Source organism: Lepidochelys olivacea (assembly GCF_965140295.1).
Source record: "Lepidochelys olivacea isolate rLepOli2 genome assembly, chromosome: 9".
Lineage (NCBI taxonomy): Eukaryota > Metazoa > Chordata > Testudines > Cheloniidae > Lepidochelys > Lepidochelys olivacea.
In genome coordinates, this window is record NC_140419.1 from 63,264,187 (window position 1) to 63,288,813 (window position 24,627).

Consider the following 24,627-nt stretch of genomic DNA (forward strand, 5'->3'; position numbering starts at 1 on the left):
ATAACAATCCAAAGCACTGCAGACTGATGCATGTTCATTTTCATCATTTGAGTCAGATGCCACCAGCAGAAGGTTGACTTTCTTTTTTGGTGGTTTGGTTTCTGTTGTTTCCACATCAGAATGTTGCTTTTTTAAGACTTCTGAAAGCATGCTCCACACCTCGTTCCTCTCTTGTAAGGCACTTCCGATTCTTAAACCTTGGGTCGAGTGCTGTAGCTATCTTTAGAAATCTCACATTGGTACCTTCTTTGCGTTTTGTGAAATCTGCAGTGAAAGTGTTCTTAAAACAAACAACATGTGCTGGGTTGTCATCCGAGCCTGCTATAACATGAAATACATAGCAGAATGTGGGTAAACAGAGCAGGAGACATACAATTCTCCCCCAAGGAGTTCAGTCATAAAGTTAATGAACACATTTTTTTAACGAGCATCATCAGCATGGAAGCAGCCCTCTGGAATGGTAGCCGAAGCATGAAGGGGCATACGAATGTTTAGCATATTTGGCATGTAAATACCTTGCAGTGCCGGCTACAAAAGTGCCATGTGAATGCCTGTTCTCACTTTCAGGTGATATTGTATATAAAAAGCAGGTAGCATTATGTCCCGTAAATGTGAACAAACTTGTTTGTCTTCACAATGGGCTGAACAAGAAGTAAGACTGAGTGGACTTGCAGGCTCTAAAGTTTTACATTGTTTTGTTTTTTGAGTGCAGTTGTGTAACAAAAAAAATCCACATTTTGTAAGTTGCACTTTCACAATAAAGAGATTGCACTACGTACTTGTATGAGGTGAATTGAAAAATACTATTTCTTTTGCTTATCATTTTTAGAGAGCAAATATTTAATCAAAAACAATATGAAGTGAGCACTGTACACTTTGTATTCTGTGTTGTAATTGAAATCAATATATTTTAAAACAAAAACATCCAAAATATTTAATAAATTTCAAGTGATAGTCTATTGCTTAACAGTGCAGTTAAAACTGATTAGTTGCAATTAATTTTTTTGAGTTAATCACGTGAGTTAACTGCAATTAATTAACAGCCCTACTACAAATCATATCAATTTTAAGTTTCATGACCCCATCCTAGTTTTTGGGAGTGTTTTTACTTAAGTATTGGATGAGCAGTTTTAACAAATAACTTTTAGGCTATTGATGGTTCACAAACTTTTCACTTGATCTTCTATGTGCTATTCGTATTGGAGGAGTCCCACTACCTTGAATTAGTTGCAGGGGCAGCAGCAGGGCCTAGTGGGTAGAGCACAAGAGCGAGACTCAGGAGACACGGGTTCTATCCATGGTTCTGCTGCTGGCCTACTTTAGGCAAGTGCTTGAGTCCTCCCATGGCTCCACTGGGATTACTGATGCTTAGATTTAAGCACATGCTTATGTGTTTTACTGACTGAGGTGCTGCTGCTCACTTATATAACGCATAAAGATATGAGGGGGCAGGGTGTGTGTGTGTCTTTCCTATGAATCTCTTGGGTTTGACAGGAGAACCATCTGGGCCTTCAGAGGTGGTTTATGGATTAAAATAAAAGAAGCTTTACACCGGACTGGATTCTACTTTTTGTGTCCTGTGAAATCATCACAGAAATCACGTGACAGTGTGCTATTGTGAGAAGTGTTTATTCTCTGTGTGATGAAGAAGCTGTAAATGGGTGAAGCTGGGCTATATCAGCAGGTAGATGTAGCATTTTGATAGCTCCAGCCATGCTGGGGAAATTAAGTATATCTATCTATCTATCTATATGCCTTCATAGCTCCTGAGTCCCTATAGGGATAGTTAAAAGATTTCTTTTTGCTCTTAATCAATTGTTACTATGGGAAAAACTGAGTTAGAACAACACAGGAGAGTGAAAAGAGGCAGTAAATAAAATTGTCAGAGAATTCTGACAATCATCAGGCTGGAAAAATTGTAAAAAAAGTGAGCCCACACTCTCCTTTTCTTCCATATATGTGTGCGGGTTTTTTTGTTGTGTTTTTGTTTTTTAAACAAGGAAATATATCTGATCCCAGACAGTCACATTCTTTCCCAACTTGACTTTCACGGACAGATGTGGGTTTTTTGGTTTATTTTGTTGTTTATTATACAAGGAGATAGTTATTGCACATTTGTTATCATGCTGTAAAACTATAAGCAAAGACAAGGCTGTCAAGGTTCCTCCCCCACTCTGAACTCTAGGGTACAGATGTGGGGACCTGCATGAAAAACCTCCTAAGCTTATCTTTACCAGCTTAGGTCAAAACTTCCCCAAGGTACAAAATATTCCACCCGTTGTCCTTGGACTGGCCGCTACCACCACCAGACTAATACTGGTTACTGGGGAAGAGCTGTTTGGACGCGTCCTTCCCCCCAAAATACTTCCCAAAACCTTGCACCCCACTTCCTGGACAAGGTTTGGTAAAAAGCCTCACCAATTTGCCTAGGTGACTACAGACCCAGACCCTTGGATCTTAAGAACAATGAACAATCGTCCCAACACTTGCACCCCCCCTTTCCTGGGAAATGTTGGATAAAAAGCCTCACCAATTTGCATAGGTGACCACAGACCCAAACCCTTGGATCTGAGAACAATGAAAAAGCATTCAGTTTTTTACAAGAAGACTTTTAATAAAAAAATAGAAGTAAATAGAAATAAAGAAATCCCCCCTGTAAAATCAGGATGGTAGATATCTTACAGGGTAATTAGATTCAAAAACATAGAGAACCCCTCTAGGCAAAACCTTAAGTTACAAAAAAGATACACAGACAGAAATAGTTATTCTATTCAGCACAATTCTTTTCTCAGCCATTTAAAGAAATCATAATCTAACACATACCTAGCTATATTACTTACTAAAAGTTCTAAGACTCCATTCCTGGTCTATCCCCGGTAAAGACCAGCATACAGACAGACACAGACCCTTTGTTTCTCTCCCTCCTCCCAGCTTTTGAAAGTATCTTGTCTCCTCATTGGTCATTTTGGTCAGGTGCCAGCGAGGTTACCTTTAGCTTCTTAACCCTTTACAGGTGAGAGGAGCTTTCCCCTGGCCAGGAGGGATTTCAAAGGGGTTTACCCTTCCCTTTATATTTATGACACACCTCCCAAATCCAAATCTTGGAATTCCACCAAGATTTCAACAAATCCACCCCACCATCAACCTCAGCTTGGACCAGTCCACACAAAAGGTCCACTTCCTAGACACTCAGGGCCGGTGTAACCACTAGGCGAACTAGGTGGCCGCCTAGGGTGCCAAGATTTGGGGGCGCCAAAAAGCAATGCCCCCCAATTTTTTTTTTTACATTGTTGCTCCCGGTGGGAGGACGGGCCGCTCGCAGCTGCATTAGCACCTACCTCTGTGGGAGTCCTCTGCAACTGCAGGCCCCGCCGCCTCCCTCTGCCACGCCTCACATCACTGCCCACCTGCACCCCCCCGCCAGCCCGGAGCCGCCTCCTTCCTGAGTCCCCAGGCTGCCACATTGCTCCCTAGCCCGCTCCCTCCGGCTCTGGCAGTCCCGGACCCCCTGCCGCAGCAGCGGCTGCTGCCCAAGGGCTGCCGGCTGCAGATCGGAGCGGGTGACATCAGTCCGCCTGCAGCTGGCCCTATTGACAGCAATGCAGTGGCGGGAGGGGGGGCAGGGATGGGGGAAAGGAAGAGGAGACTGTGGCCACTGGTCCACCTGCAGGGGCGGATCATGGCCCTGCCAGAGGATACAGGGTTAAAGAGCTGCAAAAGTGTAACTGTCCTCAGCACGTGCCACCTTCCAAGCCTTCATCTCCATCCGTCCCTGCAGCCCTGTGGAGCAGGTAAATAGAGCCCCATTTTGGGGAAACTTAGGCAGAGAACAGAGACATGACTTGCCCAAGGTCACCCAGGGAGTCATTGTTGGAGTCCTGCTTTGAACACAGGAGACTGAGGCTCCTACTTCTGCGCTGGCTCAGACCGTTAGACCAGAGGCCTTCAAGCCCTGAGCTCTGCACCTGTCCACACAAGGTATTAATCTGGGATTCAGGGGCAGCACACTGCAAGTTTTCAGTGAAGAAACCCGGCTGCCTCGAGCCCTTATGGCTACAAAGAAAATCTTCCAAAGGTGATGGGCGTCTAGCCGACACAGTTCTGTCTGCCTGAGTCTGCAGCAAGCCTGGGACAACAGCTCTAGGAAATGTGGCAGTAACTATTAAGTCTAATTACGACACCGTCGGAGCCAGATTTTCATGTAACATGGGTGACCAGTCGCGTGGTGCACAACCACTGCAAGTCTGCGAGCAACTCAGGTTAAGTGTAGCTGAACCCTAGGCAGGCTGCAGCACCCAAGAGATCTTTGTTCTCCCACTGAATGACAGTAGATGCACCAGTAACTTTCCTAGGTAGAAGTTTAGTGACCACATTAGGGCCATATCCTCTCTACTCCCAGCACTGGGCCAACTGCCCCTCATCATTCTCCTGATTGCTTGTATTGTGATTGATGGGAGATCTGCTGTGGATTGAGGGAAGTATCTGGACCTGCCTTTGCAGGCTCAGTCCTAGCCCAGCATTCGAAATAAAGTGCCCTGAATTTCAGAAGTACTGAGAACCCTGGAGTTCTCACAGACATCGGGGGAACCGCAGGTGCTCAGCATCTCTGAAAATCAGGCCCAGAATGACACTGACGCCTCTGCCCTGGGCCAGAGCTCTCTGAGTAAGGGGCTTCAGCAGCGACTGGCGTGGGGCAGAGTAAAGTAACCAGGACAGTCATGATGGAGGCTGAAACTCTGTCCTCACCTCACACCTGTGGGGAAGACAGACCTTCAGACACCCTCTCCCGCCTGCATTGCACTTTCCAGCCCAGAAGCAAGGAACCATTTCACACCTTAATGCTGGGGGGAGCTGAAGCCCGGAACGGGGAAGTAACTTGTCTGAAGTCATCCAGTGAGTTGGTGCCAGGGTGGAGAATAGAAGCCAGATCCCAACTCCCAGCTCTGTGCTCTGATCCCCAAAACAGCCCTTTCCAGATCCATGGGGAAATGGGGGGGTGGGGAGCAGGAGGGACTCTAGCCACATGCAGGAGACCCAAACCCCTTTATTTTCATTAAATATATAGACTAAATAATGAAATTAATAAATTTTCAAGCCAAACATATTAATTCTAATGAACAATGCCACTTTATGTAGTACTCATTTTTGAAAGTTTATAATAAGCGATGCTCCGGGGGGAGGGAAGGAGGAGGGGCGGGGTGCAAGGTGGAAGTTTCACCTAGGGCGCAAAATATCCTTGCACCAGTCCTGACACTACAGTGCTAATAAGTGATGGTCACATAAACCCCACCCTATACCGGAAACCTACCGACTGCTATACTTACCTACATGCCTCCAGCTTTCATCCAGACCACATCACATGATCCATTGTCTACAGCCAAGCTCTAAGATACAACTGCATTTGCTCCAATCCCTCAGACAGAGACAAACACCTACAGGATCTCTGTCAAGTGTTCTTACAACTACAGTACCCACTTGGTGAAGTGAAGAAACAGATTGACAGAGCCAGAAGGGTACCCAGAAGTCACCTACGATAAGACAGGCCCAACAAAGAAAGTAACAGAACACCACTGGCCATCACCTATAGCCCCAACTAAAACCTCTCCAGCACATCATCAAGGATCTACAACCTATCCTGAAGGACGATCCCTCACTCTCACAGACCTTGGGGGACAGGCCAGTCCTCACTTACAGACAGCCCCCCAACCTGAAGCAAATACTCACCAGCAACTACACACCACACAACAAAAACACCAGCCCAGGAACCAAACCCTGCAACAAACCCCATTGCCAACTCTGTCCACATATCTATGCAAGGGACATCATCTTAGGACTTAACCACATCAGCTATACCATCAGGTGCTCACTCACCTGCACCTCTATCAATGTGATATATGCCATCATGTGCTAGCAATGCTCCTCTGCCATGTACATTGGCCAAACCGGACAATCTCTACGCAAAAGAATAAATGGACACAAATCTGACATCAGGAATCATAACATTCAAAAACCAGTGGGAGAACCTTTCAGTCTCCCTGGTCACTCAATAACAGACCTAAAAGTGGCAATTCTTCAACAAAAAAACTTCAAAAACAGACTCCAACATTAAACTGCAGAACTAGAATTAATTTGCAAACTGGACAACATCAGATTAGGCCTGAATAAAGACTGGGAGTGGTCGGGTCATTACAAAACCTAAACCTAATTTCCCCCTACTGTTACTCACACCTTCTTGTCAACTGTCTGAAATGGGCCACTCTCATTCCCACTTGAAAAGTTATTTTTCCTCCCTTGGTATCCTGCTGTCGATTGAATTGTCTCGTTAGACTGACCTCACACTTGGTAAGACAACAAACTCAAGTTAAAATAATAATACCTAGCTCATATATGGCTCTTCTGAGCTGTAGCTCTCAAAGAACCTTCACAATCTTTTGATGTATTTATCCTCCCTGGGATGCAGGGAAGTGCTATTATTATCCTAATTTTACAGATGGGAAACTGAGGCGCTAAGAGACTTGCCCAAGGTCTTGCCCAGTACAGGAAGTCTGTGGCCATGCAGGGAATTGACCCCAGGTTTCCTAAATCCTAATCCAGTAAGCACTTCTCCACTTAAATTAAGGGTTATTGTGCCTGGCAACACTGGAGTTAATTGTGCGGTGAACATAAACCCCAAAATTACTGCCTTAAATGGAAGTGCTGGGTGATTGCTGAAGGACGATTGGGCAACTCCTAATCACAAAAAGAAAAGGAGTACTTGTGGCACCTTAGAGACTAACCAATTTATTTGAGCATAAGCTTTCGTGAGCTACAGCTCACTTCATCGGATGCATACACAGGGGATCTCAGATTGTCCCCAGGGAATAATTTTGATTAACCCTTTTCCTGCAAGCATTTTCAACATCCTGTGCTCCCCAAATTGCCCCATAAAATGCTTTCACTTTCACCCCTTTAAAACTATATGGAGCAGCATCGGCCCCCAATGCAATCTATAGTCCCAGAATCTAGGTCCTTTTTTTTTTTTCATTTTAATTTTGCCCACCTCCCTTACATATTTCTTGCCTTTATGAACACACAATTTCTGGAGACATATTACCTTAGTCTCCTGGCTGCTGTAATACTGTGGTCTAATTTCGGTTGTTGGGTTGACTGTGCAGGTACTGGGTGTTGTGGGTGGCCTGTGATATGGGGGAGGTCAGACAAGATGATATTTGGTGGTCCATTCTGCAGTGCCAGGTTTACAATGACGCCAGTGGCTCCATGGAGCCAGGCCCATGCTCAGAAGGGTCCCCGGCCTACTCCACTTGCACTGTGCCGCGAGATTCTCTCCTCCCCCTGCCCACTACTTGCTCCTCTTGGCTTGCCTGCCAGCTGGCAGAGAACTCCTCTACGCCCCCTCGCCCCACCCCCCTGCTTCTCTCTGCCCTCTGGCAGGACCCTAGTGCACCTCTGGCTCTAGGCCTGTGGGGAGTCTGGGGGGTATGTGTGTGTGCTGGGTTGTGAGGCGGCAGGGAAGATGTGTGTGTTGGGGCAACTGGGAGTGGGAGTTCTGTGGGGGGTGCTGGGCAGTTATGGTGGGGCTTTGGGCAGAGGAGTGCTGCGCAGGGGTAATATTGTGCAGGGCGCTGTGCATTTCTGGGGGAGCGCTGGACCTAGTGGGTCTGGGAGGCTATGGTCATAGGGAGTCGGGGGGGGGGTGTTGGGTGGGGGTCTCTGTGGCATGGTAGGGCCGCCCCCCGAGGGGAAGGGGGATGCTGGCATCACAGGGCCACTGTGAGTCTGGCAACTGCCAGTTTGTAAAAAGTGCACTCGCATTGGGCGGAGCGGGGCCACCCCTGCCATGCCAGGCCCCTGGCTGGCCCCTCGGTCTGGGGTCTGACCTCCCCACGCCATGCTCCCTTGCCTAAACGGGGACCCACAAATATGTTTGGTGCCAGGCCCACAAAAGGTTAATCCGGCCCTGCCCTTCTGTGCTTAAACTTTAGGACACACAAACTAATCCATTTGGTTTATTTTAATCTTCAACTCCAGCCTAACCTAGGTGAGTTAATTTCAGCTGAACGCCTACTGCCAGGAACAGGAGAGTCCTGTTTCGATACTGAAATCAACAGCCAGGAAGCGTATGAATTTACTGGGGGGGAGAAGGTGTGGGCAGCTTGGAGTTTGTTTCTGATCAGAAACTCGTCAGGGACAAGGGAGCAACACGGGGTTGGATATCAGCACGCTGCCTGGGGGTGTGACTGACTCGCATCGACTTGGGGCAGCAGGTGTTTTGAACAGCGCCTGAATCTGGCAGGTTAACCCCCCCCCGAATTCCTTGGCATTTCGCACCGTGCCTGAGAAACGTTTGTGAGGGGATTACTCGCGAGCGTGCGGCAGCGTTGGTTGATCCCCGAGCCCAGGCGGCAGGAGCGTCTGATTTAGTGCCCGCGAGTCTCTCCGCCGGCCGGGCCCGCGCTCCGGCCATGCGCGCGCTGCGGGGCGCGGGGCTGCGGGCGCCGCTCTCAGGTGAGCTGGGGGGGGGGGCGCGCGGCATTCACAGCCCGGCGCGAGGAGCGGATGCTGGCGGGCAGCGCTGGGGTGGAGGGGAAGGGTCGCGAGGGACCGACGGGAAAGTCCAAGGCGGGCGTGGGGCTGTTTTGCAGCGCCTGTGGCCCGGCCCCTTGTGGCGCAGAGCTCGATGCTCTGGCAAACCCGGCCCTGGCAGATCTTGATTAAATTCTTTTTGTCAGGTCTGTCGTACGCCCCCTCCCAGCCCCAGCGCTGGCTGCCAAGGGTCAGTGAGGGGAGCAGGATCTGTCCCGGGGGCGGGGGGCGGGGGGTTGGAGCGTTTTGGGCTGCAGCTTGCTGTTGGCATCAGCTGCAGCTGCCTCTTCCCTGCAAGCCCTACCCCCGGGCATGGAGAGCCCTCCGCGGCCATTGACATCCAGTGGCGCCTCAGGCGTGTAGACCAGGCCAGCGGGGCCTGGCCCAGAACGGGTTGCGGTGAAGGGCTGTTGCGTGCCAGTAACCGACTTGTGCTGTGAGGTCTGAACCTGCCCGCTGTAGGGGAGTTGCTCGCAGTGGGGAAGGTGGCTGGGCCTCAGTGGTGAAGCCTAGAACTTTTTCTGCAAAGCTGCCTTTTCTTCCAGGGGGTCTGTGGGTTGCTGGGGTCTTTAAAAGGGTTCTGTGGTGTGGCCTAGCCCAGTCCTTCCCTGAGTCAGGTGTCCTCCCATTACTCCTCAAAGACGACGCCAAGAAATCTTCATACCAAACCTCCCACGCCATCGAAGCCTTTGTACGTACTGCAGGCTGGCCCAGAAAAGCTGTTTCAGAGAAGTTTTTTTTTTTTTTTTAAATGCTGTTGCTGTTATTTCTCATGCCCTTCTGTCTGCAGTTCCAGTTTTTCTCCTAGTGCCACGAGCTAAACTGTACACACTTCAGGAGCAGAAGGAAAGGGCAGTTGATACATCTTATAAACCTCCCTAAATAACCTGAGTTTGGTTTACCAGTCTGCATAATCATGCTGTGATTTTTTTAAAGGGCAGATATTTTGTGATTGAACCAGGGTTAGAAATTAAAGGCTCAATCCTGATAAACCTTAGTCCCATGAAGAAAAGGAGGACTTATGGCACCTTAGAGACTAACGAATTTATTTGAGCATAAGCTTTCATGAGCATCTGATGAAGTGAGCTGTAGCTCACGAAAGCTTATGCTCAAATAAATTTGTTAGTCTCTAAGGTGCCACAAGTCCTCCTTTTCTTTTTGCGAATACAGACTAACGTGGCTGCTACTCTGAAACTTAGTCCCAGGAGTAGTCCAAAAGAAACACCACTGAGGACAATGGGATGGTTTGCATGTGTAAGAACTGCTTCCATGCAAAAGGTCTGCACCCTGGGCCCTTATGCAATTTGCAGCTCCCAAATGAGGTAAAGCATCTATTTCTCTCCCTGCATTGGATTTTCAGTGGGACGTTCAGAGGTCAGCTGCCCTTTGTGTCTTTGAAAATCTCTCCTAAATCTGTTGCTGGTCCAGGACTAAAAACTGCCTATCCTACATCTTATACCAGCGTAGCTGTGGTGAGGTTAAAACACCACTTTGTGGAAAGATGGAGAAGTTTTTGTGTGGCTGGGTGTGTGTGTTTTTGTTTTCAAATATGGTCATGTCTTGAAATTTGCTCTGAGATTTGAACTTGTGCAACTTATTAAATGGGTATTACAGCCAAGTGTGTTTGGATGTAGATATAGATGCCTAGATATAAGTATCACACGTGGTAGTGGCACAAGTGTGAAAAACTGGATTCTCACAATAAATGTCACTCCTCTTGCACTCTTTGCACCGGGACCGCTTCTAATATCAAAACTTTTGAGCAGCTACAGTTGGCATTTAAACAGTCAGCCACTGAAATTCCTTTCTATCCTTTCGCAGTGAGGAATTTCTTCCATCCAGGATGGGGAATATTCAATCCTTGACCAATGAGAGGCAAACAACTTAATTAGTTTTAAGAGAGAGCTTGACAAATGTATTAGTGCAGTTGTACGATGGAGTTGCTCGTGATGGGCAGGGGGTAGGGCATAGCAATTCTGGTTTGTTTTATGTGTCTAAAAGCTCATGCTTCAGGATTTTTAGCCACACCTGCAGGGGTCAGGAAGGTATCCACCCCATCCCCTCATGTATTCTGGTTTTGTTTTGTTTTCAAATTTCCTTTCCTTTGAAGCATCAGAGATGGCCACAGCTGGAGATGGGAGTTCAGATGGGGAGGTCCAGGGCTCTGAGTGGGCACCAAGCATTCTCTCTCTCAGGTGCTTGGCTGACTTGGTGTTACTTGTGTGCTCAGGATCTAACTGGTCAATGTATGTGGGATTGGGAAGGATATTTCCACCAGGGCAGATTGGCAATGACCTTAAGAACATAAGAACGGCCATACTGGGTTAGACCAAAGGTCCATCAAGCCCAGTATCCTGTCCTCTGACAGTGGCCAATGGTAGATGTCCCAAAGGGAATGAACAGACAGGTTATCATCAAGTGATCCATGCCCTATCACCCAATCCCAGCTTCTGGCAAACAGAGGCTAGGGATACCATTCCTGCCCGTCCTGGCTGATAGCCATTGATGAACCTATCTTCTGTGAATCTATCTAGCTCCCTTTGAACCCCGTTATAGTATTGGCCTTCACAACACCCTCTGGCAAGGAATTCCAGAGGTTGACAGTGCGTTGCGTGAGAAAATACTTTCTTATGTTTGTTTTAAACCTACTATCTATTAATTTCATTTGGTGGCCCCTTGTTCTTGTATTATGAGAAGGAGTAAATAACACTTCCTTATTTACTTTCTTTATACCACTCATGATTTTATAGACCTCTATCATATCCCCCCTTAGTCACCTCTTTTCCAAGCTGAAAAGTCCCAGTCTTATTAATCTCTTCTCATACGGAAGCTGTCCTATACCCCTAATAGTTTTTGTTGCCCTTTTCTGAACCTTTTCCAATTCCAATATATCATTTTTGAGATGGGGTGACCACATCTGGACGCAGTATTCAAGGTGTGGGTGTACCATGGATTTATATAGAGGCAATCTGATATTTTCTGTCTTATTATCTATCCCTTTTTTGATGATTCCCAACATTCTGTTTGCTTTTTTGACTGCCACTGCACATTGAGTGGATGATTTCACAGAACTATCCACAATGACTCCAAGATCTTTCTTGAGTGGTAACAGCTAATTTAGACCCCATCATTGTATATGTATAGTTAGAATTATGTTTTCCAATGTGCATTACTTTGCATTTATCAACATTAAATTTCATCTGCCATTTTGTTGCCCAGTCACCCAGTTTTGTGAGATCCTTTTGTAGCTCTTCGCAGTCTGCCTGGGACTTACAGAACTACTCAAGCTAGTTATCATCTGCAAATTTTGCCACCTCAGTGTTAACCCCTTTTTTGAGATAGTTTATGAATATGTTAAATAGGACTGGGCCCAGTACATATCCCTGGGGACCACCACTATTTACCTCTCTGCATTCTGAAAACTGACCATTTATTCCTACCCTTTGTTTCCTATCTTTTAACCAGTTATCACTCCATGAACGAACCTTCCCTCTTATCCCATGACTGCTTATTTTGCTTAAGAGCCTTTGGTGTGAGATCTTGTGAAAGGCTTTCTGAAAATCTAAATACACTATATCCACTGGTCTCCTTTGTCTGCATGCTTGTTGACCCCCTCAAAGAATTCTAGTAGATTGGTGAGGAATGATTTCCCTTTACAAAAACCATGTTGACTATTTCCCAACAAATTATGTTCATCCTTGTGTCTGACAATTTTGTTCTTTACGATAGTTTCAACCAATTTGCCCGGTACTGAAGTGAGGCTTACCTTGGGGCATTCCGTGGGACCTCGGCAACATGTGGGTCACTTGCTTGGATTATCTGGATATATCTTACTTAATCATTTCCCTGCCATTGCAGGGGCTTTGGCACTAGTGCACCTTGGTCCCACCTATGCTCTGCCTGTGGCACATTATAGTCTAGTCTCCTGGGGGCTGTAATGCTTTGGTCTCATTTTGGTTGTTGGATTTAGTATGCAGGGGCTGGGTGGTGTTGGTGGCCTGTGATTTACAGGAGGTCAGGCTAGATGATCCGGTGAGTAGTTTAAAGCCAGATATCTCACTCCCCATCAGGGTTAAAAATGGGACCATGATTTGATTAGAGAGACCGTCCTAAAGGTACTAAGCATTTGTGTGTACCTCTGGGAGACTTTGAGTTATTTTACCTTAAAATACAGCCCAGCTATGAGTGGGGAAACTATTTTTAACCAATCTGATCTGTGGACATTATAGTAGAGTCCCAGCTCATATATTAGACTTTGCCACCTATACAATCTTGCCTAGGATAAATAAAGAAATGATGCCTTGATTCAGGAAAGCACATGCTTAATTTTCAGCATGTGCTTACTCTGAACAAGGTGACTTCCTGAATTAGTGCCTGTATTTAGGAAAAGTTATTTCAGGTATTTGTAGAGCTTTCTAATACAGCTGAATTCCTCACCGTAGAGTCACAGTAAGGGAGCATGGTTTTACAGATGGAGGGACCTGAGGGTGTGTAGTGTGTAACGAATACATTATTCTGTAGAGCTGGATATGAGAGACTACTGTCTGATAGGTAATACGTAAAAAGGCTACGGGGGGAGAGAGGAAGTACTGATGCTTGCTCTTTTAAGTGCAAGTCCAGGGTAGCAGTTTGGGTTGCCAACCCTCTAGGATTGTCCTGGAGTCTCCAGAAAATAAAGATGAATCTTTTTAATTTAAAGATTGTCATGTGATGAAACCTTCAGGAATACATCAGACCAAAATTGGCAACCCTAAAAGCAGCAGTGGCCTGGGCAGGGGACTCCCCAGTTGCAGGGCCCACAGAGGTTGGCTGAGGAGTGGCAGGTGCAGACAGGGTGTTGCCTGCAATAACTGACCCAGTTACTCTTAAGTCTTGCAAACAATTCTGCTTGGTGGTATGGGATTCCAAATTTTGTTTTGTCTTCCACTTTTTTCTCTGTGGATTCCTTTTTAAGGTTGCTCCTAACCCCTCTCTTCCATCCCTACTACCATTACTCCACTCAGCTGTGTAAATGCAGTGGGAGTTTTCAGGGCCCACTGACCATCATCTGTCTTATCCTCCTAAGGTTGCTAATACCACCTCCTAGCTCTTATTTAGCACATTTCATCCATGGGTCTCAAAGTGCTTTGAAAAGGAGATCAAGATCATTATCCCCATTTTACAGATGAGGAAAACTGAGGTATAGGTGGGGAAGTGATTTGTCCAAGGTCACCCAGCGGGCCAGCGGCAGAGCTAGGAAGAGAATGCAGGTCTCCTGAGTCCTAGTATAGTACTCTGTCAACTAGGCCACGCTAGATAGCCTCCTGAGAATGTAGGAAGCATCTTCAGGACCTAGAGGACTGTTTCTGCTGCCTTGTGCTTACAGAGATAGACTCCAAGGCCCGGATCCTACAAGATGTGGCTCACTCTGGCTCCAATCCAGTATGCCCAGAAAGGGTTAGAATCATAGAATATCAGGGTTGGAAGGGACCTCAGGAGGTCATCTAGTCCAACCCCTGCTCAAAGCAGGACCAATCCCCAATTTTTGCCCCAGTTCCCTAAATGGCCCCCTCAAGGATTGAACTCACAACCCTGGGTTTAGCAGGCCAATGCTCAAACCACTGAGCTATCCCTCCCATACCTGCTAGGGGACAAGATGGAGCCAGGGCTCTAGCCAGTCCCTGCCCTGTTCCACCTCCCCCAGACAATCTGCATAAGGGAGGAATATAGTAGTTCTATGCAGCTTGTCTTCTCTGCTGCCCAAGATGCAGGTAGCTGGCACAAGGTTACAACGGGATACTTTATTCCCCAGAAGCCCCTGCACCACTGTGCTAGCTGGGCCATAATTTGGCACATGAATGTGTAAAAAAAAAAAAAAAAAAAAAAAAAAAAACTAGTTTACATGCATAATTAAGAGATCGTAAACCTGTCTGAATTATGGATCAGTCACACAGATAACAAACAATGTTAATATGATGTTTAACATGATACCATATTGTTTTAATTGCTATTATCTGACAGGGAAGGTCCCCCTGATTGTAAATATCTCTTGGTGTTTACATTCAATTCACCATTTCACTGGCAACATATTTTAAAATATGCCCCCCTTCCTGGAGGGCCTGTGAAAGTGATTATTGTATTTTCACTCCTGGCTCTGCACCAGTGAGTACACTGCCCCTGAATCTGCGTTCTCTTGAACTAGTTTTACTCCGGTGTAACTTCAGTCTGGTAACTCCAAATTTACCACAGTGTGAGAACAGAATTGGGCCCAGGGCTTTTCCATTACTCTGCTGACAATCCTGATGGGACAGATGCTCAAAATAACCATAAAATGCCTATGATAAATATATCACACAGTGGCTCTGAAACAAAATAGATATTTAACCAAATGATTCTGATTAACTTATCTGTAAACCTCGGGGATTGTCAAAGTTTGACAAGTGATATGTCATCTTTACTTTCAAGTGCCTAAGGTTGACATTCACCCCTGTATGGAGTTCTGGCATGAGCCCCAACATACCACCTAAGTCCCACTTAAAAGTTTAAGTGCTATTTAGGCCTTATGCTGACTCTCTGCATATGAGTGAATCTCCTCGGGATGTGGGGAAACACTATAATGACTTATTTGACATTCAAAACGGTAATGAACGATTCGTTCCTATAACTGACAGATCTTCAGAATGCAGTGTAGTTGTAGTTGGGGCAGTCCCAGGATATTGGAGAGATAAGGAAGACAAGGTAATATCTTTTATTGAACCAACTTGAAACAAGCTTTTGAGCCACCCAGAGCTCTTCTTCAGGTCTGGGAGAGGTACTCCCAGCTTCACAGCAACGTGCAAATTGGAACAGACTGTGGTAGCACCCATTGTAAATGACCATTCAGATAGGGTGGCCGGTTAATACCTTTGTAATCCTAGGACAAAAAAGGGGGTTAATGGATTGCAGATTGTTGTAGTAGACCATAAATTCAGTGTCTCTGTTGAAGTGATTATTTTTTATTTTCACTCCTGGCTCTGCAGCGGTAATAATTATTCAGGCCCTGATTCTGCTTTCTCTTGAACTGGTTTTATACTGGTGTAACTACAGACGACAATAAACCAAACAAGAGCTGCTTGTTTTTTCTCTTGCAGTAGCATGGTTGATTTCATCGTGTTCCGTCATAGCTGGGCCCCCAGGAGAGAAGATGACTGCTGCTGCAGGATCCTGCATTATGCTCCCTGGACTGGATCAGTTGCAGGGTGTTAGCCTCATGCAGTGGAAATTTTCTGAGCAGTACCTCGTGATTTATCATGTCAATAACTCCAGTTTTCCTGACGTTGTGGACCAAGACCGATTTCTTTTCCAGAAGTCAAATGGATCTCTCCAGATCTGTAGATTAAAAGTGAATGACAGTGGGATCTATACCCTAATAATAAACATGAAGAAGCAAAATGAGAGATCCATCCAACTAGAAGTTGTTGGTAAGTCAGAGAAGATTATGATAAAATGGAACTCCTATTACTCTATTATTGGTCTCATCTGAACTCTTCTGGTTCTATTTTAATCTGTATAGACAGCACCTTTCAGAATCAGTGCCCTGGAAGAACTCGGCCTCTTGTTAGTGCTGTTCTTCAGTACGGGCAAGACTGAAAAACATTCCTGGCAGAATATCATTGTCGGTTGCAATTCACTGAGGAATGGTACCAGAAAGCTGCAGCTACTCTAGGAGTTTTCACTTGCACCAGGATTAGAAAAGCTTCCCTTTAAAAAAAAAAAAAAAAAAAGTTCAATTTTCAAAAGTTTGACTTTCAGTGGGACTCTCCATTTGACTTTCAGTGAGACCAAGGATATGTCTACCCAACAATCAGGGTGTGTGACTGCAGCATATGTAGCTATACCCTAGCCAGCTCAGATACTGATAGCAGTGAAGCTGACTTCAGCGTGGGCTATACAAACCTGCCTGGGTAATTACTCAGGTGGCTTGCCTGTACTGAAGCCCATGCTGCTATGGTTTCCCTGCTATCAGTACCTGAACTACCTTGTTACATCTACATATGCTGCAGTTATACACCCAATTGCAGTGTAGACGTACCCTTAGAATTGCCAAATCACTTAGGCACTTTTAAGATTTTTACCCAAACTCTTAATTGTAAAACTCATGCTGGTCCTAATCCAAATCCCACTGTAAGACATCCATTGATTTAAAGGGGAAGTGAATGAAGTCTTATCAGCAGGGCAGTGAAATAATTGCTTCTTTTCATCTAGAGCCCGTGTCCCAGCCGGAACTCTGGAGCAACTTGTCCTTGATCGGCCTTAGCACTGAGCTGGTGTGCAGCACATCAGTTGAGAAAGTGGCTAAATATCAGTGGAAGAAGGATGGGAAGCTCCTCCCTATAGAAAGCCATTACCAGCTCTCTCAGAATAACAGTGTGTTACTCATACTAAACACTACCTGGTCTGACAAAGGCTCCTATAGTTGTAATGTCAGTAATGAGGTCAACTGGCATGAAGTTTCCCTGGAGCTACCTGTTCAACGTAAGTTCCTTGTCTCACTGTTGCATTTTTAGTGTGTTCTGTCTGTTATTTAGGATTTATTTAACGTATCTTGCACTATTTACAGTGGAACAATTGGATTTCACCATCAACAAATCAAGTAGATTAGATTAGAACTACCATGACATGAATTACATTCCCAGGCAGACCAGTGCCATTTGCTTTCATGGTTGTACCATTAAGGACAACATGATCATGTAAGTGTAACCCTCTTGTTGCTGCCACTGGCACCTAGAATGGCTAGGTTCAGTCTAGTTTATAAAATAAATAAAACCATGGCTCAAGCCCCTAGCCAGGGCTGGATTCCTACTTCCAGCAATAGGACACTAAAGTGTAACCTCCCTGGTCACCTTGGCAGTTGGCTCTTCCCTACTTGCAATAGAGTCCTGTGATATATGGAACCGCCTCACGCATGGTCCAAATTATACATCCAAAGGGGAGGGGGTGCTTTCCTCTCTGGACTGGAGCAGGTGGGTGGTGGCAAGTGTTGAGGAATGTTGTTAAGGCTGCTGAGTTGTTACGACTGCTCAGTGCTGCTGTTCTTGGAGCTCCACCAGCAGAGGACGCAGCTTGCTGATTCAGCAGACCTCAGTGTTGTTCATAAGAAAGACCACAGGCTCGGTTCAGTGGTGAAGGCATTCAGTCAGGTTCATAGTCCCCCATAGGAGCTACAGGTACACTAACACCATATATCCCGCAACAATGGTACGTGCTCAGTCAGCTCACCCGGATGCTGTCCCCTCGGCTGGGCAAAGATGCCCCTCCTATGACTTCTGCTTTTATACATTGATACAAACAAGTTATGTATTACTCCCCAGATGGTGTTAGTTACCACCCTTATCCTTGTACCCACTAGTGTGAACAAAACACCCTTATGCTGTCATCCCCTCCTTATCATATGAGGGATCGGTGTGTTCTTGTACCATCTCTTAGGAATGTGTTTACATAGTTAATTGAGAGATCTGTGGCTTTTTTGTGTACCATCCTCTGCACTCAGGAATATGCTTCCTTGGTGTTAACTAATACCAAGTGTGGTGGTGTTTTGCTAAGGCAGGGCCTGCTCTGGTTCACACGCTAGTTATGCCTAGGGCTCCAGCAAGGCCTACAACAGGTAGGAGTCAGCACTGCAGGTTCTGCTGAGATTTGCAGCTATATGGTCCTGTTGTGTGTGACTTTGCTAGTCTGGTCCGGCCTTGCTGTGAAGCAACTCAGTGCTGCTGCTGCAAGTCCAACCTATTCCAAGATTGCAGAATTCCCAGGTGAGGAATCCAGAATAACAAAACCCGTGGTTGGAGTCTTGCTCCCTGGGATAGAGCTCCTGCTGTCTAGGACAGAGCCCTCTGCCTTCTCCTTGCTGAATTTGCAGGGGTGGCAGGTTTGCAGAAATTTTGGTGGTGCCTAGAACCCGCCCCCGCCCAAACTCCACGCCCCTACCTGCCCCAGGCTCTGGGAGGGAGTTTGGGTGGAGGAGGTGGTCTGGGGTGCAGGCCCTAGGCTGGGGCAGAGGATTGGGGTGCAGGGTGCAGGCTCTGGGAGGGAGTTTGGGCATGGGAGGGGGTGCAGGGGTGAGGTCTGTGGGGTGAGGTCTGTGGGGTGTGGCTGCAGATGAGGGGTTTGGGGTATGGAAGGGGCTGAGGGCAAGAGTAGGGGTGTAGGTGGTGAGGGCTCTGTCTGGGGCTGGGAATGAGGGGTTTGGGGTGTGGGAGGGGCTGAGGGTTGAGGGTGCTGTGGGGGGTGAAAGCTCTGGCTGGGGGTGTGGGCTCTGTGGTGGGGCACTTACTCTGGGTTTATTAATAAACAAAAGTGATTTTATTAAATACAGAAAGTACGATTTAAGTGGTTCCAAGTAGTAACAGACAGAACAAAGTAAGTCACCAAGCAAAAACATGCGAGTCTAAGCCTAATACATTAAGAAACTGATTACAGGTAATATCTAACCTTCAGAGATGTTCCAATAAGCTTCTTTCACAGACTAGACTCCTTCCTAGTCTGGGCCCAATCCTTTCCCATGTTACAGTCCTTGTTAGTTCCAGCAGATATCTCAGGTGGAAAGCAGGGGCTTTCTCATGACTGGCAGCCTCCTTTTTTCTGTTCCACCCCCTTTTTATAGCTTTGGCAAAAGGCAGGAATCTTTTGTCTCTCTGGGTCCTCACCCCTCCTTCTAAATGGAAAAGTACCAGATTTAAGATGGATTCTGGTATCACATGACATGGTCACATGTCCTGTAAAACCTTATTCTTCATTACCCACGGGCTGGCCCACATGTACACGTTACCTGAAATTGGGCCAGCTAGTAAACTTAGGGAGGACTAATGACTCACCAGAATTTGGCAGAAAGAGCTATTATTCTGATAGCTAAGCTCAAAAGAAAAGGGGGCGGGGTCATGCTCACATACTCACACTCCCAGGACAGGCACGGCACTGGAGATGTCAGGATCCTTCAAGGTAAGTGTTCCACAGCACAGCAATGGATGGTGTGATGAAAGTAAGTCTTCCCAAGGCATGATGGAATGCAATGCAGCAGAACACTGGCCAGGTGGTCTGGGCGAAGGGCCTTCATGGGAGGTACAAGTTTATGAGTGCACTCCTGAGCACATGGCCACTTCCCCTTTTAAGGACCTGCTCCTCATGGCCTGCAACTAGAGATAACTTGGCCGCATCTGGTTGGTCACACTCCACCTCAGGCAGTGTCCATGCATTGGGTGTGTGATCACTGCCTAATTAGAGTCCCAGACACCTTGTCTACCTTGGAGCTCTTCTGAAGCAGCCCATTCATCCCACAAGCATTCCAGGAGGGAGGGGGAGGGGGAGAGGGAAAGCCACTTCACAGGTATTCAAAGAGGGAGAGGAGACAAAACGGGGGGAGGGGGGGAGTGTAAGAGACCTTTTCAGCATAGAGGTTATACATAGCATAATCATACATAGCATACAGATCACTGCTGCTCCTACAACAGTACACAGGAAGGCTTGCAGGTAAATAAACTCATTCACAACCAGTTGCCCTAGTCAATGGGAGCCATCAAGATTCTAAGCCACCATTAATGGCCTATACTTTGTATAATTACAATAGGACCTCAGAATTATACTTCATATTTCTAGCTTCAGATACAAGAATGATACATACATAGAAATAGGAGGAATATATTCAGTAGGTTTTAGACTTTTATGATACCTTACAAGAGACCTTTTGCATAAAGCATATTCCAGTTACATCATATTCACACTCATAAGCATATTTCCATAAAACATATGGAGTGCAATGTCACAGTTGTATTATTACTCTTTTACTATTCATAATTACCCTCTTAACGAATGGAGAAAGCATTTGTGATATCTAGAACTTACATTACTAAAATGTAAAGCTGTGCAAACAGGAAAACTTCAAAGAACTTTTTGAAAAATATTTGGAGGTGTGGAGAAAATATCACTTAGTGTATACGAGCTCTCACCCTGGTCTCCTGTGAGAGGGGCTTTTGCAAATATGTCCAGATTCTTGCGCAGTGCTATCTAGCTTATTTTTACATCCATATCCATAAACAGGCAAACATATATATATATATATACCTTTTAAACTGAAATTGTGAAGCACTGGTAGCAAGGCTATCAATAAATTGTTAACAATGGACTTTTGGTCCCAGTTTACAACAACATTATTGAACTTTGCATGCAGAATGCACATAAACTTTTCCAAAAATACATTTTACACTACTTGACTTTTTGTAAGGACCTGATTTACATGTATAAATATACATCCCTGGCCCCACCCCAGAGCCTGCACCCCCAGCTGAAGCCCTCACCCCCCTCCTGTACCCCAGTATGGTGAAAGTGAGTGAGGGTGGGGGAGAGTGAGTGATGGGGCAGGGGGGTGGAGTGAGCAGGGGCGGGGCCTCAGAAGAGGTGGGGCAGGGCCTCAGGAAAGGGGTGGGGCAAAGGTACTGGATGTATTAGGTCTGGTTCTATCTCTGCCCAGAGATACTTAAAGATTTGTGGTGAGAATTTCTTACTTTATCTAAGGTCTAACTGTAATAAGAGTTGAGTGTGTTCCATCCCCTCCAGAAGCCACTAGATATCTTTCCTGGCTTGGAAAGAGAGTGTTACCAAAACGGTTTAATATTTTACATCTCACATTTTTCAGTAAAATCTATTGTTGAATCTGAAACATTTTTAAAACTTCTATTTGCAGAATACAGAAAGAGAATATGGATGCTACTCCCAGTTGGAATATGTATGATTGCCTATGTTGTCACTGGTAAGAAGGTTTTTAACTAATTAAAACTGGGGGTTAGGTTTTCTTACATCATTTCATTTAACTCTAACGTGCAAGCATCCATTTTGTTGCAATCTCTCTCTCTCTCCAGGTTTCTTCATTTTTAAATCCAGCTCATGAGTTTTTTTTTTTTTTTTTTAAATTCTGACTTTTATCAGAAGAAGGATCTTTTGGGGAAAAGAGCTTGCAACAGAACTTCCTTGAATGTCTTGTGTGATGTCCTAGTCAATTTCTAGAATAATTAATGAAGCACTTTATGGTGAGCAGAACCAGATGCTTCAGAGAAAGATGCACAAAACCATGCAGTGAGCAGTTACGGAACAATCCATTCCCAAGGAGGTCTCTGAACTCTCTGTGATGTTATTGACATAAACTGTGACTGTATAGATCATTGTTGCAACCACTGTTATATATTTACAGCAAATATTGTACAAAGGTTGTCATGTGAGGTGTCTGTAAAGAGGTTATGATTTGCTGGTTATGCTATCTGTATGTGTGTATCATTTTTGTAGTTGAAGTTATGAAAATTGGCTATGTACTTGTATCTCAATGTGTTTTGATTCTAAGTAGACTCAGTGAAGCATTTGGTCAGCTTCTTGAGAAAGGAATTTGCAGATGAAGTGCCCAATCGAGAAACACTTAACTGACAATAGATTTGGGGAGACGCCAATCCATATCTGAGCTTTCCTGGGAATGTTCAAACTAACATGTAAACAATGGCATCGGCCTGCAGACTGAGTCATGAATGGACATGTGACTTGCCCATGGGACTCCAGACTCCATCTTGCTGCTGTGATTTTTCCACAGTAAGAACAAAGGGGTGTCCTTCCATGGGCAGAGAATATAAAAGGCCCTGGAAACTGCTCCATCTTGTCTTCAATCCTGCTTCTGACCTCTGGAGGAACCTTGCTACAAACTGAAGCTCTGAACAAAGGACTGAATGACCCATCCCAGCTGTGGATGTACTCCAGAGACTTGATTTGAACCTGCAGTTTATTACACCACTGCTACAAGCCTGAACCAGGAACTTTGCCATTACTGTATGAAATTGATTCCATTTAACCAATTTTAGCTCTCATCTATATTTTTTTCATTTATGAATAACCCTATAGATTTTAGATTCTAAAGGATTGGCAACAGCGTGATTTGTGGGTAAGATCTGATTTGTATATTGACCTGGGTCTGGGGCTTGGTCCTTTGGGATCGAGAGAAGCTTTTTTCTTTTACTGGGGCATTGGTTTTCATAACCATTCGTCCCTATAATAAGTGGTACTGGTGGTGATACTGGGAAACTGGAGTGTCTAAGGGAATTGCTTGTATGACTTACGGTTAGCCAGTGGGGTGAAACTGAAGTCCTTTCTGTTTGGCTGGTTCAATGTGCCTTAGAGGTGGAGAACTACCAACCTGGGGCTGTAACTGCCCTGCTCTAAACAATTTGTCCTGAATTGATATGCTCAGGTGTGTCCCACCAAAGGCAGCTTCATTACAGGTGTCCTAGTCAATTTCTGGACTAATTAATGAAGCACTTTATGGTGAGCAGAACCAGATGTTTTAGAGAGAGATGCAAGAAACCAGGCAGTAAGCAGTTATGGGACAATCCGTTCCCAAGGAGGTCTCTGAACTCTCAATTGTTGGATTAACATATACTGTGAAGAATTAAGGCTTGAGTGTCAAGGAGGGTTTGAAGTAGCCATTTCAACACTTGTGTGTTCAATCCTCACTATTATAATGTTGGATGTTTCTGTTCTCCATATAAATATCCAAACTGTTTTTAATTCTTCCAAGCTGAGTCCTGGCCTTAATGATATCTCATAGCAGTGAGTTCCGCTCACCTCAGCTGGTGTCTAGCTGAGCATGGATGAGGGTCAAACCCAGAGGTGATGGAGGGTTGGGAGAAGTGGAAGAGGTAGTATCAGCCCTTCTGGGGGAATTCGTTTATTTGATCATATGACAGTGGTAACCCAGTCAGTGTCAGGTTTTTTGTTTTTTGGGGGTTTTTATAAACCGGGCACATCATAGGGTAGGAGGCTGTGACCTTGCCTGTTGGATGCAGACCTTGCTACTGTTATCCAGGCTTTTGTCATCTCAAGATTAGACTACTGCAGCGCACTCCGCAGGTGACTAGACTTTAAAACCAGTCGGAGACTGAGGCTATGTCTACACTAGAGACTTTACAGCAGGACAGTTGTACCGATGCAGCTGCACAGCGGGAAGGTCTCCCATGTAGCTGCCCTATGCTGGCGAGAGAGAGCTCTCCCATCGACATAATTAACTACCCCCAACAAGTGGCAGTAGCTGTGTCAGCAGGAGAGTGGCACTGACTGACTCTTGGTCTCTGGTGGAATTTAAAGTGTTGGTTATGACCTACAAAGGGCTAACTGTCTTGGCGCTGGCCTGCTTGAGGGATTGCTTCTCTCGCCATGCCATGCTGCCGGAGCTGCAGTCAGTAGGGGCATTCAGGCTGGATCCCTATGAAAGAGAGGCGGCAGCTGGCAGCGCATTCTCTGTGAAGGCTCTGGAACCTGCTCCTCTTGGTATGAAATAGCCCACATTTGGTAACTTCCTAGGCATGCTGCAAAAGACATCTCTCTGATAAGGGCTCTGGAAACAATGTGGAGAGGTGACCAGCTGGCCAAGTTCCTGTGGAACTAATTTTAATGCTGCTGAGACTCACTGGTATTTATTGTGTAATTAATTGTGTAACGGCACCTAGAGGTTTGGATTGGTAGATTTAAATCTAAATAAAGAAAATATTTTATCACTTCCTTCCACTGTTTGCTTCTATTGTTATTGTCCCATGAAACAATACCATCAATGATTTCCTGTTAGTGTTTATTTAAACTTGTACTTAATCTCACCTATATGCTTTTTTAAAAAAAAGACATTTCATTGTCAGTATAGTGTTAGCTATTAACCTAATTTATTGTGCCTTTTAAAAAAAGCTGCAAAAGTGCCTGTAAAATTGTTCAATAAAATATTTTAACTTAATTTTGCAACTAAGATATTTTTTTTCCCTTCTAAGCACCTCTCCTAATTTACTGGCAGACTGGGCTCAAAATTAAAGTACAGCATCACATTAAGACCAAAATAATAATTTTTCCATGTCTGAAGTTGACTTCACTGGAGCGGCATGTGCTTAGCATCTGCTAAAAACATGGCTACTTATTTCGTGGCCTAACTCAGGCATTTTCTAGTGTGAAAATTTTGGCCAGAGTTTAGAAGACCTGCCACGGACCATGTAAAAAGTGAGAGACAGAGCTGGGAAC

At 45.5% G+C, this 24,627-nt stretch overlaps 1 protein-coding gene across 2 annotated transcripts; it reads left to right on the forward strand.

Moving 5' to 3' along the window:
• The first annotated feature begins 8,191 nt into the window (after positions 1-8,191).
• Positions 8,192-24,126, forward strand: LOC311526123 (HEPACAM family member 2-like). 2 transcript variants are annotated; one of them, XM_084638842.1, is made up of 5 exons: positions 8,192-8,505; positions 15,693-16,022; positions 16,807-17,076; positions 21,278-21,343; positions 21,520-24,126. In XM_084638842.1, exons 1-5 carry the CDS (start codon positions 8,463-8,465, stop codon positions 21,576-21,578), a joined length of 768 nt encoding a protein of 255 aa, XP_084494968.1. In that variant the 5' UTR covers positions 8,192-8,462; the 3' UTR covers positions 21,579-24,126. The 2 variants fall into 2 exon arrangements, with proteins under 2 accessions (XP_084494968.1, XP_084494969.1); XM_084638843.1 differs by having other exon boundaries at positions 21,453-21,533.
• The last annotated feature ends 501 nt before the right edge of the window (positions 24,127-24,627 follow it).